We start from the raw sequence: 14479 nt of genomic DNA, 5'->3' as shown, positions 1-14479 counted from the left end.
CCCAATCCTTCACTGTAAATCATTAATATCACCTGGGTAAGAGAAAAAGGCCTAAATCCAAAGGCTGTTTCTTGAAGAAACTTGTGATTACAAAAATTAGCAACATTATAAGCATCACTTATTTGGAAATAGTTACTTGTAAATAAGCACTGTTGGGTTTACACTAATAGATAATATAATTATGTGTAGACTACTTTTGTGTAAACATTAATACTAGAGTGCTCTCCCATGTCATTGGGGAACAGTTAAAATATTTTCAGAGCTTGAGAAATAAAGCTAAAACACTCATCACTAATTTTGCAGGAAAGAAATAAAATTCCGATAATCTGATCCTGTGGTTTATTATTCAAGTAAATATATAGGACTGTGTCAACAGATTATCTCCTGGAAGTCAGCGGTCATAGCAAGCTCGGACAAAAGTAGCTTGCTATCCTTGCTAACAAGTAAATGATTATGGGAGGAATAAAGTAAGCACACTGAATAAATTTTAATAAGGGCCTTAGATGATAGGAAAAAGGGCAGGGGGAGGGGGGGGAGGAGAAGTTAGGATACAAAAATGGAAGAAAAATGAAAGAAAGAGGGGGAAAAAAACAGGAAGGAAAAAAATCTATTGAGACAGACTACCTGGCAGCAGTGCTGTTGGGCCTGATGGACTAGGAAAGAAAAGGAAATAAACATTCACGGCTTTGAAAAGCGTAAGAATGATCCTCTGACAGCTCTCATGGTATAAAAACTATGGGCAAAATAGTGGCTGACCCCAATATCCGAGTATGTACATTCTCCTTCAGTTAGTTATACACTTTGGTTCTGGAAATGTCCTGTCCTATGAACTATGAAATATGCCTCAATGGTTCTTTTAAACATTTTCACCCTTACAAAGCATCTGTATGGACATGGACAACAGCATGTAAAGCCTTGCAGTCCAACACAGTCATATGAAATGAAAAATCTCTATCACTGATACACAAGTGACTGAACAGGATATTACAAAGACAAATTATTCTTCTTCCTTAGATTCTTGCACAGCAATGTAATATCTATTTAACTGCGTGTACTGCATAAAAGACTTCACGTATTGAAACACATAGCTTAGTGTGGGACACTATGTACATTCACTTACCCATTCCATGAGAATGCGTTGTACAGCGTCATTGCCTCTTGACATATTTCTGCAGGCCAGGATAACATATGCCCCATGCAGTGCAAGAGACTTTGCAGTTTCAAAACCTACAATAAAACATTTGCTTAGTCAGAAACAGATCTCAGTAACAAAACAGAGCTATAAAATTACCTGAAAAGGTGAGCCACACACTTAAGTACACCAACACTACCTGCAGTCTGACTATCTGTTTGACAGTCACCTGGACCCAGCTTTTAAAAGTACATATGAAAAAAAGACAGACACCTCAATTTGAGCACATCTTTGGGACAATAACTGTATATATTTTGTTTAAAATAGGATTGGGATCTTCAAAAAGCAGATGCAATTTCTCTGCCTCAGTATATTCAGCTGTTAGAAGAGTAGGATTACACTTACTCCTTACTTGTTTGACTGTGAAGAATGAGCCATAAGGCAAGACTGCAGAACTATTATGCCTGGCAACACCACATCACACTGAAAGCGATAGCATGTTCTAAACCTGAGCTCTGGGCTCTTTAGATGCACAGTTGGCCTTTGATTCATCAATCTGAGGACCACCTGGGGCGAGGGGATCATCCAATGGGACATGTGAGGGAATAAGAATCAAAATCTCATGGAGGTAACTACTCCTTTTTCCAATCCGAACACCACCCCATCTGTAGAACACTGCTGCACAAAACCAGGGACCAGAGAGCTATCCAAGTGTTAAACCATTCCCAGGAGGGGATTGTCAAGCTCATTCTCAGAAAACAGGATTTTATCTAAGGAGTTCTGTAATCTACATGTATGTTTAATTATCCATGCACTTTAAAATCTTTGCTAAAATTTTCATTAAATTATCCATGTAAAATCAACTCTGGCTTTGTCCTATCATCAACTGATAGATGGAGAACAATTTTTCATGATTGTTCTCATTAGGAATAATCAAATCCCATGCAGCTTCAATAGATTGTTATAGTATCATGGAGCTAAACGGGTCACTGGACATACCAGATGATACAGAAGAAAAAAATAATCTATGAAAAATTTCTTCTTTTGCCTAACTCACTGATGCAAGCACATTCTTTTTAAGTCTGAAACAAGTGGACAGACAGTTCACACTTTGCTGCAATTAAAGTGCAACATGAATCTATATTGTTATTTTTCTTTCACCCATCAAAGCTTCACAGTGAATTTCTAAATAACTGGACGCAACCTTTTTCACAATACTGTTAATTTCTTCCCCATTCTGAATTTGGACACTTCATTTCTCATTTCTAAAAGGAGACTTCAGATTTCAGATTAATTTCAGTTTATTAATTTGGGACTGCACTGGAATTTAGTGAGATCAGTTCAAATTATGAAACTGTCCACCAAGAGCTGCAACTCTTTTCACCTTGACATCATCTGCAAGCTTTGTAAGCGAACTCTGTTTCAGTGTTCAATCAATTAAAAGCTGCATAAAAGTTGGTCCAAGGTAAACTTCATTTAATTGGAAAAAATCTGTGACAATTCACACCAGGATATGAGTTCTTGGGAGTGCAGAATGCCCCATAAAGTACAGAGAACTGAGCCAGAAACTGGGTTTCTATCAGGGGTGAGCTTCTACATATTTGTGGTGTATTCAATAGCATCACTGAGTGCCCATCTCCATGGAGAGCTGTAACAATGACAGAAATTTCCATCTAGCTGGAAGAGGCATAACATAGCTTAATGAGTTCCAATTAGACAAGCTTAAACTAGAAAATGAATAATCAAACTGAAAGGCCCAGCAATTTGAGTATGTGAAGAAGTCAAAGAGAAGAGGTATTTGTTTTAGCTTTGCAACATTTAAAGCATGCTCATGTTTTCCTTTTAAAAATTGTTTACCAAAAAACCTATTAAGATGGGCTGTCTCACTTCCAAAACACCCTGGAGCAACAAAATCCAGTTACAGCACAAGACATAACTTACATTACAGAAACAACAGACACCAAGACGAATTTATACCATTTACTGCAATTACGTACTTACGGTATTTAAGTCCAAGCAATTTTCTTGTATCTTTTTTAAAGCCATTCATTGTACCAAGCAACTTTAATTACCTGGGTAATTCATTGCATGCACATGAATTCAGCTACAGCATATGCAAAGATTTCCCCTGTTCCTAATTCCACTTTAAGCCTATTTAACTAGAATTTTTCATGTAACTCATGTAAGACATGTTGTACCAGAGTACCACTAGCTAGCTGTATGCTTCTTGTTTTGCACAAAAAATACACTTATTTTGACCAGCTTACCATAATATTAAAAATTAGCTGGAATGCCTGGGAATGCAGTTTTTCTACTGTTTCACAAAGATCTAGAGCTGATGGCCAGTTTAATTAGCATGATGATGTTTTGCTAACTCTACCCCATGTCACACTGTGCAAAATAATAAACTCCACGCCATTCTGTTACAGTTAATAACTTGATTCTCATTATAAACTAAAATGAGAACGATTAAAATGTAACCAATTTACATGCTGCAAATGTAGTTAATTTTAATACCACCTTGATTTTTCCCTGCAAACTTGGAGATGAGCGTTAAACACTCCTCTTTAGGACATACTCGCTCTCTTCTGGGCTACCAAAGGATGATTTCTTCACCCTTTGGCAGACATGTTCTGAATCTTTTCATTAAATGATGTGCTTAAAAAAACCTCTTTTCAGAGGATTTTTAAGCAGCAGTCCATCCTTACATTCAAAATACTGCCACAGGTCAAATGCTGATGTTCCTCCCCATCAGACATATCTTAAACTACTAACTCATTCATGAACACTCTTGCACTGCATTTAGGACAGCTAGATTTATACAAAAGGAGAAAAACAAATCCAGGTACCCCAAAGCACATAAAGGTTCCAGTTCAGCTACTGAATTGCTGGCTGTAAGGTAGGGATTGTATGAAACTATTACTACTTGGTCTTTCTACACTTTGTGTGGAGCATAATTCGTAAAGCATCTTTTCAGACCATCTACCAAATGAAATATATCGGGAATAGCTAACACAAAGTCTACTTCACAGAGCTCACTGGGGTTTAACTATGATCTACCTACCAACTTGCTCACCCTCAAGACTAGATTTTTTACATGTCTCCTTAAAATAAGTCTTTAGAGATTTGAATATCCTCATTAAGCAGTACAATTAAGTACCTTTACAGTTTAAGAATCAACTATACAGGAGATCAGAAGAATGCAATTCCTAACCAAAATGCCTGAAGCAGGAGTTTGGAAGCACCTCAGTATTCAAGTCCTCTTACAGCTTTGGCTTTTTATTTCTCCTGCAAAAATCAAGGCTTCCTTCCTCTCCCAGTGTCACATAGCTTAAACAGGTGGGGAAAAGCTTCTAGCATAGTGGAAAACTTTTATCCTTTTAACAGACTTGTTGTGTTAAACTAGGTTTGCCAAGAATATTTGTCTTTCAGCAAAATGTAGCCAAATTTTCAATATACAGTAAATTTTAAAACCTCAAGCTAACACAGGGATTGAGTATTTAAAGTACAAAACTATTTAAACTCGGTAAAGAAAAACCTTGCCTATCTATAAAAGCTACATTGCATCAAAACCCATATTGAATGTGGTTTCATACACTGAAGTTAAGCCACAAACATCACAAGTGCTCAAACAACAGTAAAACCTAAAAAAAAAAATAAAAAAAAAAATCACAGTAGGGTTAACTAGAAAGAGAAAAATTGAAATAACCATGTTAAGGACGTGCATCATTACGGCACTGGAACAACCTTAATTCTACACATAAAAGCAACTCTGTGGACTTCAAAAGAACCAAATATTTCTTTAAAACTTTACTTAATCTGAGACCGCAGCTACCAACGTGCTCTCTCAGTGACCCAGCCCTTTCACAACACAGGAAGGCTAACAGCAATAACACTGATATCTTTTCCAGGAAACAAATCCTATCCCCCAGCGGTGACTCTGCCCTGTACCACAGTGCTGGGGTACCGCAGCTGCAGAGCTATGCAAGCCAGGTAAAACAGGCAGCACAGCATCCTGCCCACAACAACTATCGCCGTCCGCATTCTGCCCAGCTGCAGGGGCTGGCAAAGGGTATACATGGCTGGAGGAAACCGTGCCCAGCCTCCCAGTCTATTATTGTTCTGTGCTTCGGTTTTCAGATTTCAAAGCAGGCAGATCAAAAAAAGCTGCAAAACTCTAATATCTTCCCATAGAAAATCACGTTAGATACTAGTTGTGGTTTTTGTAAAGTAGGAACAGCCACATTAGAAAAACAACATAATATACTTGAGCATCATGGACAGCCAATTACAAAGACGAAGATAGTTACTGCCTCCAAATGTGACAGAAGAACAACATGCTTAAATAATGTACACTTTCGAAAAGCAATCATAGTATGTTTAAAAACTCTATAGAATACAACATTGAGCAAATGTTTTCTAAAACTAGGATAAATTTCAAGTGATTGTCCTGGAAGTCTCAAGACTGTCCTGAGACCGACTGCTTTTGCTGCTGTTGCTTTAGTTGACTGAGCTCTAATCTGACCCTTTAAAAAGTGACAATCCTGTTTAAGAACAAGACATACATGAGGATAAACATTACGGCACAGCTCTCTACATCAGCAGCTAACCTAAAGGACTGGTAGCAGAACTAACATGAGAGCTACAAGCGCATGGGATTTGCTACAGACATTTCAAACCCTTCAGCCCTTTATTTACAGCACGCTTTTCATAAAGACTCAGGCTTAGCACTCGATTTCATTCTTCATCTTCTGTGATGATTGGTGAATTCAATACTCTCACATTCTTGTCTATCTGCAGTCGACTACTATCAGTGAATTTTGGGACAGATTTTCAGCTAACAGTCTCAATTAACAAGCAGTTAGCATCGCTCAATTAATGCCAACTACATTGTGTCAACATACACCAGATGAGTATATGGCTCTGTCAAACAGTGCAACCTCCTCTATAAAAGAGAGGAAGGGATTCACTGACTGGAAAAGTAATTCAGCAATTTCTTGTTTAAATAACATATATATAGTCCATTTATCACGGGGGACATTTTGTAAAGAATTTGCATCAGGCATTTACATGTTTTAAAACATTCCTTTATTCCAAACATAAGGAAGTTTGAATACACAAGAAGAAATTCAAAAGCATTTCAGTCAACAGTAAGTTTTCTTCAGCTTCTCTGCCTTCTCCCAAACACTCCAGGATACCTCGGTTCTGTCATTTACAACACACTTGAAAAGCAGTGATGCTGTCTTTCTTTGCGACAGCTTAGTCCTCGACTTAAAAGCCTACAGGGTTTGTTTGCATTTATTTTCTTCAAAATCATTTCTTCCTTTCCCTCCACCAACAGAAGAGCTCTGGAGGCCCAGAGATTCTAAAACATCTTCACATGGGCTTGGGCCATGATTTAAAGCTGTCATGAGTCCAGCCTTCTTTGAGCCCTATGTCACAGGCAGTTTAAATGTAAACTAAAAGGGAATCCAAAAACAAACATTCTTCCCTTCCACTACAGTAAACATAGCAAGTTCTGTGGAACTGGAAGTGAAAAGCATTAGCCTGCTTGTGTTACATGCTTCTGGCCTTACATATGCTGATGGTTTACTTATGGACTGTAGAACAGCAGAAACCAACGCAGATTTTCTAAGCACAAATGTATTACAATCAGTAAAAGTGCGTACTACTTTCAGAGCTGTGCTCAGGTTTTTCTTTTTCCCCCACTACACTGTTCTCAAACTTTCACGCTGCTTTCTGAATTGCAGCAAACTTCTGTTGGGTTCTTATAAACAGACATGCCCCATTTGCAGAGTGAAGCAAGTTAATCTTCAGAATAGATCTGGAGGGTTTTTGGAAATATTTCTGTTTTCTTTTAATATAAAATTGGTAAGAGACTTGTACAAAATCATTCCTTGACAAACCAGTAGCTGGAATAACAGTTTCTTTTTCATATATGGTATTATGATATTGCAAGTAAAAATCCAGCTTCCAATGAATAGGAAGTTTTTTATTTGTACAATTTGGTCCTCTTGGGAAGGATCAGTAATTTTATATAGCCTTCACAAAGTACAAGCAACAGCTTTTAAAATTAATTCTGCAATCCAGAAGATATGAAACCTTAATTAAAACATTTTTGGCACTAAACTTAAACAGAAAAAATACTTTCTGGCCTCTCTCACTCCAGGACAGTATAGCCATATATATTTCAGGAGTTTGCATTTAAAATCTGATAGTGTACAAAACATGCAAGTCAAGACAACTCCTTCCTCCAGGCAGAAGTGATACAAAGGAGAACGTAAAAAGAAGGACATGATTTTTTTGGTTATTTGGTCTCCTTGCTCCAAGTTCTTTCCAGAAAAAAAATAAACTTCTCCTCAGACACTACTTCTTGAATGAAGCATAGACCAATATATAGCACTTCAATTTTACTTTGGCTTAAGATCTTTGAGAGAAGAAAAGTATTTTCACTGTTTGGCCAGTGTATTCCTACAATACAAATCCAAGACCTTCTCTAGAAAACCTATGGCATGCGCAGAACCAGGAGAGTCTTGACAGTTTCAAGCCATCACACAGGGGCCATCTGTAATGCATCTTTTTAAACCCTTAACATTCTGATAAGGCACAACAATTCTTACTCAACCATCAGAAAGTTCATCTGCAACATCCAATCATCATCCAGATCATACTTTATTTTTAATGCAGAAGCAATAAACGTGTCACAAAAATACTTTTCCAGGTAGATGATGTTACTTCCCTTTAAACCCCCTTTGCTTTCAAAACAAAACTGTACATTTTTCCTGGATCAAGAGTTAACTTGAGTTCTAGCTAAAAAGGAAGGAAATGAGAAAAACCTTAAAAGCAGAACCCTGACACAATATACTTTTTTTTTAATGCAACATGTAATCTTCATGAAACACAATTTAAGTCCAGTTTTACTACAGAGGAGAGTTGTAAAAAGGTTGAACACTCAAGAACTTGTCACAAATCATCTTTATAATCCAAAATAGACTCTCACTCCAACTGCTGCATCTCAGCAAACAGACTACGTGGGAGTTCGCTTTTTGGAACCCGAGAGAACGACATATAAATGGAAGAGATACTTGCCTCCTAGACACCACTAGATTTATTTCAACTAGGAAGACCTAAATGCCTATGACAGTGAATCAGATCTTATTCAACACTTCCTCAGAAAAGGAGTAAAGCAGATTCAAATGTGCTAAAGATAAAGCGATTAAGAACTTGGAGTTATACAAGCTCCTTTTCAGGTTGAAATACCATGACAACAATGTGCGATTTAGAGAAGAATCTTCTGCAGCTAAGATTGTCATAGCCTGCGCTGGAGGTTTAAGGGTACAATATCCAAGAGATCTTTCACGTGGAGTGATGGCAGACATAAGGAAAACGTCACATCATTGACAAACTTGTGCTTTTCAGAGCCCAAAAAGCACCACGCATTCTGTATCAGGATTGCTTGGCCACAATCACTCTGCTTCAATATGGGTATTTAGGATAAAAATCTCAGAGATGCATTATCCAAGTTGCTACAAATGCAAGTTTACAAGCAAATAAAGCACCAAGATATTTTTAAGAGACTAAATTTAAAACATGTAATTTGCATGAAATACTAATGCTGCCTTTGTTTCAGTGTGTTTGCAGACACATGGTAATGACACATACTGGTATTTTTCATTGACAACTTTGATGTTATATGAAAGATACATCCTGCCTCTCCCTTTGTGTGTGAATTGGACAAACGTGTTTTTCTTGGAGCCATAAGCCACAGAAAAAGCCAACAAAAACAAAACAGGATGACTAATGTATTGGTTCTGTTTTCCATCTAACCAACTTAAAAACATGCACTCGTTACACATTACACTTCTTTGCAATATACTGTTCTGGGCAAGGCAAAGTTATTCTTAACAGTAAGTGCATTGCCATTGTCACTGACAAAACTCAAAATATTTTGTTTCGTCTGAAGGGAGCACAACACTAAACAATTATGAAAAATACATCCTTAAATTGATGGGATTATAAAGATCTGTGGCTCATTGTTCCTGTAAAAAATTAAAAATGCATCATTTGAGGCCAAGCAAGCTAATTCATAACTGAAGACGCTGCACAAACAAACAAAAATATAGAACAGTGACTATGTCAGGCACATACAAATACGCTGCAAGTAAGAGCCAGAAAGTTGCAGTCAGATGTGGTATCTACTCTAGACAGTATCTACTGTCCAAAGATGCCCAACTCACTTTAAAATGCAATTACACAAGACATGAGCAAAGCTTGGACTTCAGTCCTTTCAGCTCTCCTAAAACCTAACACCGATAATTCTCTCAGCTATCCAAAGGCACAGTCTAGCAGCAGATTCAAACCCACACTTCCTATCCTTTATGTTGTAGAGATGCTACTATCCAATACCAATATTGCAATAATAGCCAAGGGTTCCAGTCTGGAATGAACCCTATTTCCAGATGCAGCATACAGAGCCAAGCTACTTAACATGTCCCATGATAGGATGTTTTAGTTGTGTAAAGGCAATTCTCACCAACCATTAAACGTCTGCCCCTAAAATACATAGAAATTACAACCCTGAAAAACTGTAGATTTGAAATAAGTTAGATATTTTTAAATAAGTTTCATTAAAACACAGGGGGAGACAGAACCAAAACTGAAATTCAGTATTAAACCACGCAGATCATCCTAATGAAGACTTTTTCAGTTGTTAGGTCATGTAAATACAAACAGGTCCTGTTAGGTGCTTGAACAGAGGAACAGGGGCCAGGGATTGGAGTTAACGGAAGGAGAATCAGAGATAAGAACTAGATTTTCAGTGACATCCCAGTTTTATCTTTAGTATCTACTATTTGCATTAGATGTACATCAGCGACCAAAAAGGATTCAGAAATGCATCTTTCATTTCAACTAATCTCAAAGCTCTGTTTAAGTAACATACACTCCTTGAAGAGGGGGGGGGGAGGGAGGGGAAGTCTCACCCTTCATGTTTCATCTTGCCTTTCTTCATCTATTAAATGACAGGATCATGCTCCTACCAAATCCCAAACAGATTTTTCCTGAATATTTTTTAATGTGTATTGTATCAGTCCAATAGACATCAGAGTGGCATTTTACCAATATTAAAATCATTTGCAGAAATTAACACAACTAGTCATATCTTAGCATATCTGCAAGTGAAGATTACTCTTTTTGAACTTGAGTATTTCTTCAAGCATAGACTAAATCCATGTTTTCTTTTGATTTTCTTTAATGACAGTGTGGCTTCTTGCAAGCAGGTCAGCCAGTTTTCCTAACACAAATCAATTGCTGTATTTAAAAAAAAAATATCAGAATTTAGCATTTGGCTTTATAGTTTAATGTTTAAGAGAGTTTATTTTTCTGTTTGCATGTAATTTTTCCTTTTGTAACAGATATCATGGTGGGAAGATAGGCATCTGAATACACGGCAACTTGGCACACAACTTCACATTTTCTAGACAAAAATAACCCTTCCACCTAAAAGTGCATCTACACGTATTATTACCTAGTCAGGTCAAACAAAGTGTTATATATTTTAAAAGAAACCTGAGCTAGCAACTTTGTCTCAAAATGAGAACTCATTTTAGTGTGACTCATATTCCTAATTTTAGTAAAAAACCTACATTACTCTATTTAGAATTGCATATGTTTATATTCATAAGGGATAAAATATTGTTAGATTACAGTTATGTTAATACACTACTTCTATTTTTATTGCAAAATAAACACTTCCAAAATAAATACTTAACTGAAATCTAGAGTAGCAGAAAACAATAAATCTGCCTGCAATGTAAGTCAACATCAAACTAGCATCTCAATGAAATCTAGATCAGACCTGAGAAGTCAAATTTGACATGACATTTAGGGCACGCTCTTTTCCAGTAAGTAATCATTCCTGAATGTTTAGTCACTATGGGATCAGTGACCAGGGTTTTGGCTTTTTTTGTTTCTTTGTTTAAATAAAGCCAGTCTAATTATGAGCACCATTACGTGAATACATTATTAAGGAAATAAATAACATTTTTGTGCGTGCTACTGTAGCTTCATCGCTATTTTATAGCGGAGCTGAAACAAGCTAAAGAGAAGCAGTGGCAACAAAACTTACAGCAGTCACACACACACACAAAAAATCATTAAGGATTTACCTAACATCAGTAGCAAGTATCAAAGGCCAACAATAAAGAGACTCCAGTTGCTAGCTAATCCACACACCCTTGAAGGGTTTGTGTTCTGGAAAAGTGCCAGCATTAAGAGCATTCATAAGTGGTTTTATAAAAAGTCTGATCAGATATTCAGTATCAACCAGGTTTTGAAAGCTGTTTTGAGGGGCCCTTTTTTTTTTTCAAACTCATCCCCAAAAATTTGGGCCTTTTTTCCCCCCTCCCTTATTATTGCTATTTTTAACGCACCTTTTCTTAGACAAGCTTACTCAAGCAACCAGATAAAACCTCAGAGAATTTAAAATTTATCTTTGACTGTCTCTCTCTGGCTTTTGGGTTTTTTTAATCAGATACTTAAAAAAAAAAATAAAAATATCCAAGTTCAGAGAAATGGGGTTGGCAAACTTGCCTTCTCTAAAGCTGCTCTTTGCATCAGCAGTAGCTTTAGGCAACACAACAGCTTTTCCCACCAAAGCAAAAATGGAGAAAAGAGCCAGAAGTTCTCTAGTTTCTTTTCAAGTACAGTTCTGTTCTTCTGTAAGCCAGCAATATCATAGGTTTCTGTACTGCTGAGCTGAGCCCTAATTAAACATAACAAAAAAAATTAGCTGCATGTTTTGAATCTCCTTTTGGCAAGTACAACAGTGCAATGTTAATAAAAGAAGTAAATTTAATAAAGAGGAATACTTCATCCAAGGCAGAATAATTAAAAGACATACTGTGGTGTCAGCTAAAGTGCTAGATCCTCCAAGCTTTAATCTGTAAATTATTTCATGAGAAATACTCAGTGTTATGTAAAGATACCAAGAAAGTACTAATCATAAACTGGAACAAATTTTTTCTTAAAACAAGCTTGATATTTATTTATATCAATTACACAAACAGTGAAAGATTTTAAAGTGTATACTAGACATTTTACAGATAAATAATAAAACAAGGTTCTGTCCTAAACAGCTCACAATTTAGGTTACAACAAAAGATGTCTTGGAGAATAAAACATACACAGCTAGGTCCTGTTCTAAAGAGCTCACAGTCCGTGTCATGAGGGAAAGGAATAGACGAGCAGACCGAAAACTAAAACACCACTACTTGATTTCTGGCAGTCACTACCCACCTCTGTCTTTGGGCAACATGAGATAAGAAAATTTGTTTAGGTAAGCAGCAGAGGAAGATTTTAAATACAAGAGTCGTTTCAGGATCCTGGGAAAAGAACTGAAAACAGGGAAGATGCAGTTCATTGTTCTTTCCAATGCAAGCAAATAAAAACAGCAATAAGAGACAGCTAGCAAAGAGCAAGATAACAAGACATGGAGGTTTGGGAATTTATCCAGTCCTGGGTTACCTCCTTAAATTCTAGTTTTTCTGGATAGATGGCATTCAGGATGGGTACCAACCTCCCAAGGTTCAAAACTGGCAAACCTTTTGGGTGCAGTTTAAACTACGAAGGAAAGAGGGAGATGGGAAGCTGTTATGTAACTCAAATGATCCATCATGTGGTTCCGACATACAAAGTAAGGCAGGAGATGGAGTTCTGAAACAAAAGATGAAGAATAAGAACAGTATTAACAAAAAGTCTCTATACACAAGAGCAAGGAGAATGGAAAACAAGCAAGAATTAGAAGTCATCAAATTATAACGTAAGGCCATGAGCAAAAAAAAAAAAAAAAAAAAAAAAAAAAAAGACCTCTTTGCTGCACTTTCAAGAAGGGCAAGGCAACATAACATGCATCTTCTCATGCCAAAACTAATGTAGATTTTTTTTAGATTACATTTAAGGTCTACCTGCTAACAGCTGGAACACCAGCAACCCACTCAAGAGCTCAATGACAGCAATCTTGTAAAGCAAATGACCAATACCAACTGCATGTTCTATACCATTTTTTTTTCATCTTCCAAGAAGTTAGACCTTGCAGTGTGTGGAAAGGGATGTTAAATCCAAAAATCCATTCACCTACAAAATTTTACATCTGTAAAATAGGAGAAACCACCAAGTGAACAAACATACTAGATGTTTTCTGAAACCTACTGGTTTCATGATGATATTGTCTGGAGTCACAATTTCCAACATTACTGTGAATTAGGCAAAAAGCATTACTTCTGCTGGTAGTCAGAATCTAGTGTTGAATAGTTCACTCGAGATCACACAGAAATCAGGCTGTACAATTCCTGATCAGTCTGCCTTGTCCATGACAAATTCCCCAGTTAAATGACCAAATCTTAGGCTGTGTGTAGAGTCTTGTAAGTGACATTTATTCATTAAATTACATCATATACCATTATGAAGCATCTCTGCCTTACATTCTAGATACATAACCTTTCATTTCACAAGAGACAAGTATTTAAAGTACCAGATACAAAAAACAGAATTGGTAAGTCTAGGTCTCTATTCCTTTGACAACAGATTAGATTCAGAAACAGATACAGTAAGATACCTTCTCACCGATCACAATCTTCATTCACTCAGGATGCCAAAAGTGTGCTGCCAAGTAGGTCATGCACATTTTTATGTACTCTTCATTGCCTATATTAGTAAGGCACAAAATAGTCCAAATTTACCTTCAGAATTAAAATATCTCTCTCTCTCCTTCAACAAGAGTAAGATTTATACCCCTCAGCAACTACTCACAGCTGGACACAGACCCAAACAAATAAAGCACTTTTTAAGAAAGCTTTTTTACATATTTCTAGTTGCCATATTTTCTACTCTTAATATATCTTAATTACTCCTTCTGCTAAAGAATTAGAATAGCTTTCAGAGAAGTATACTTTTTATCCTGTGACAGATCCAACTCCCACCTTAAATCGGAATAAGGACATGGACGTAATCTGTAAACTTAGGTCAGTTACTGCAGTCATATGATGCTCCACATGTAAAACTGATCACACATTTCTCAAAATCTCAAGTAGCATAGTTAATGTCTGTAACATACAAACGTATAGAAGCAAGAAACGCTGCTCATGCTTGGCAATGGCAGAATAGAAACATAACCAGAACCTCTCACAGTTCCTGGATCTCTGAATATACAATATTGCTTTCTTCAATTTACTTGTGTTAGAGGAGAATTAGAGATCCTCCTTGCAAACTTTTAAACAAACAGTGAATTTTTTGCACAAAGGCAGCTTTTTGTCACAAGAGAAAAAAGCCCCCCAAGTTTTATGAACTTGA

At 36.7% G+C, this 14479-nt stretch overlaps 1 protein-coding gene across 1 annotated transcript in view; it reads right to left on the bottom strand.

The window, feature by feature from the left end:
• Window positions 1–14479, bottom strand: part of WWOX (WW domain containing oxidoreductase) — a 537857-nt gene that overhangs the window by 507554 nt on the left and 15824 nt on the right. The window contains exon 5 of the mRNA XM_009647173.2: window positions 1121–1227. Within this exon, the coding sequence (XP_009645468.2) occupies window positions 1121–1227 (107 nt within the window). The remainder of the gene's footprint in view (window positions 1–1120; window positions 1228–14479) is intronic.

This window comes from Egretta garzetta, unplaced genomic scaffold (genome assembly GCF_000687185.1).
Source record: "Egretta garzetta isolate BGI_Z169 unplaced genomic scaffold, ASM68718v1 scaffold39, whole genome shotgun sequence".
Classification (NCBI taxonomy): Eukaryota; Metazoa; Chordata; class Aves; order Pelecaniformes; family Ardeidae; genus Egretta; species Egretta garzetta.
The sequence above is the reverse complement of the archived record's forward strand: the minus strand, read 5'-3'. Positions and strand labels throughout refer to the sequence as shown.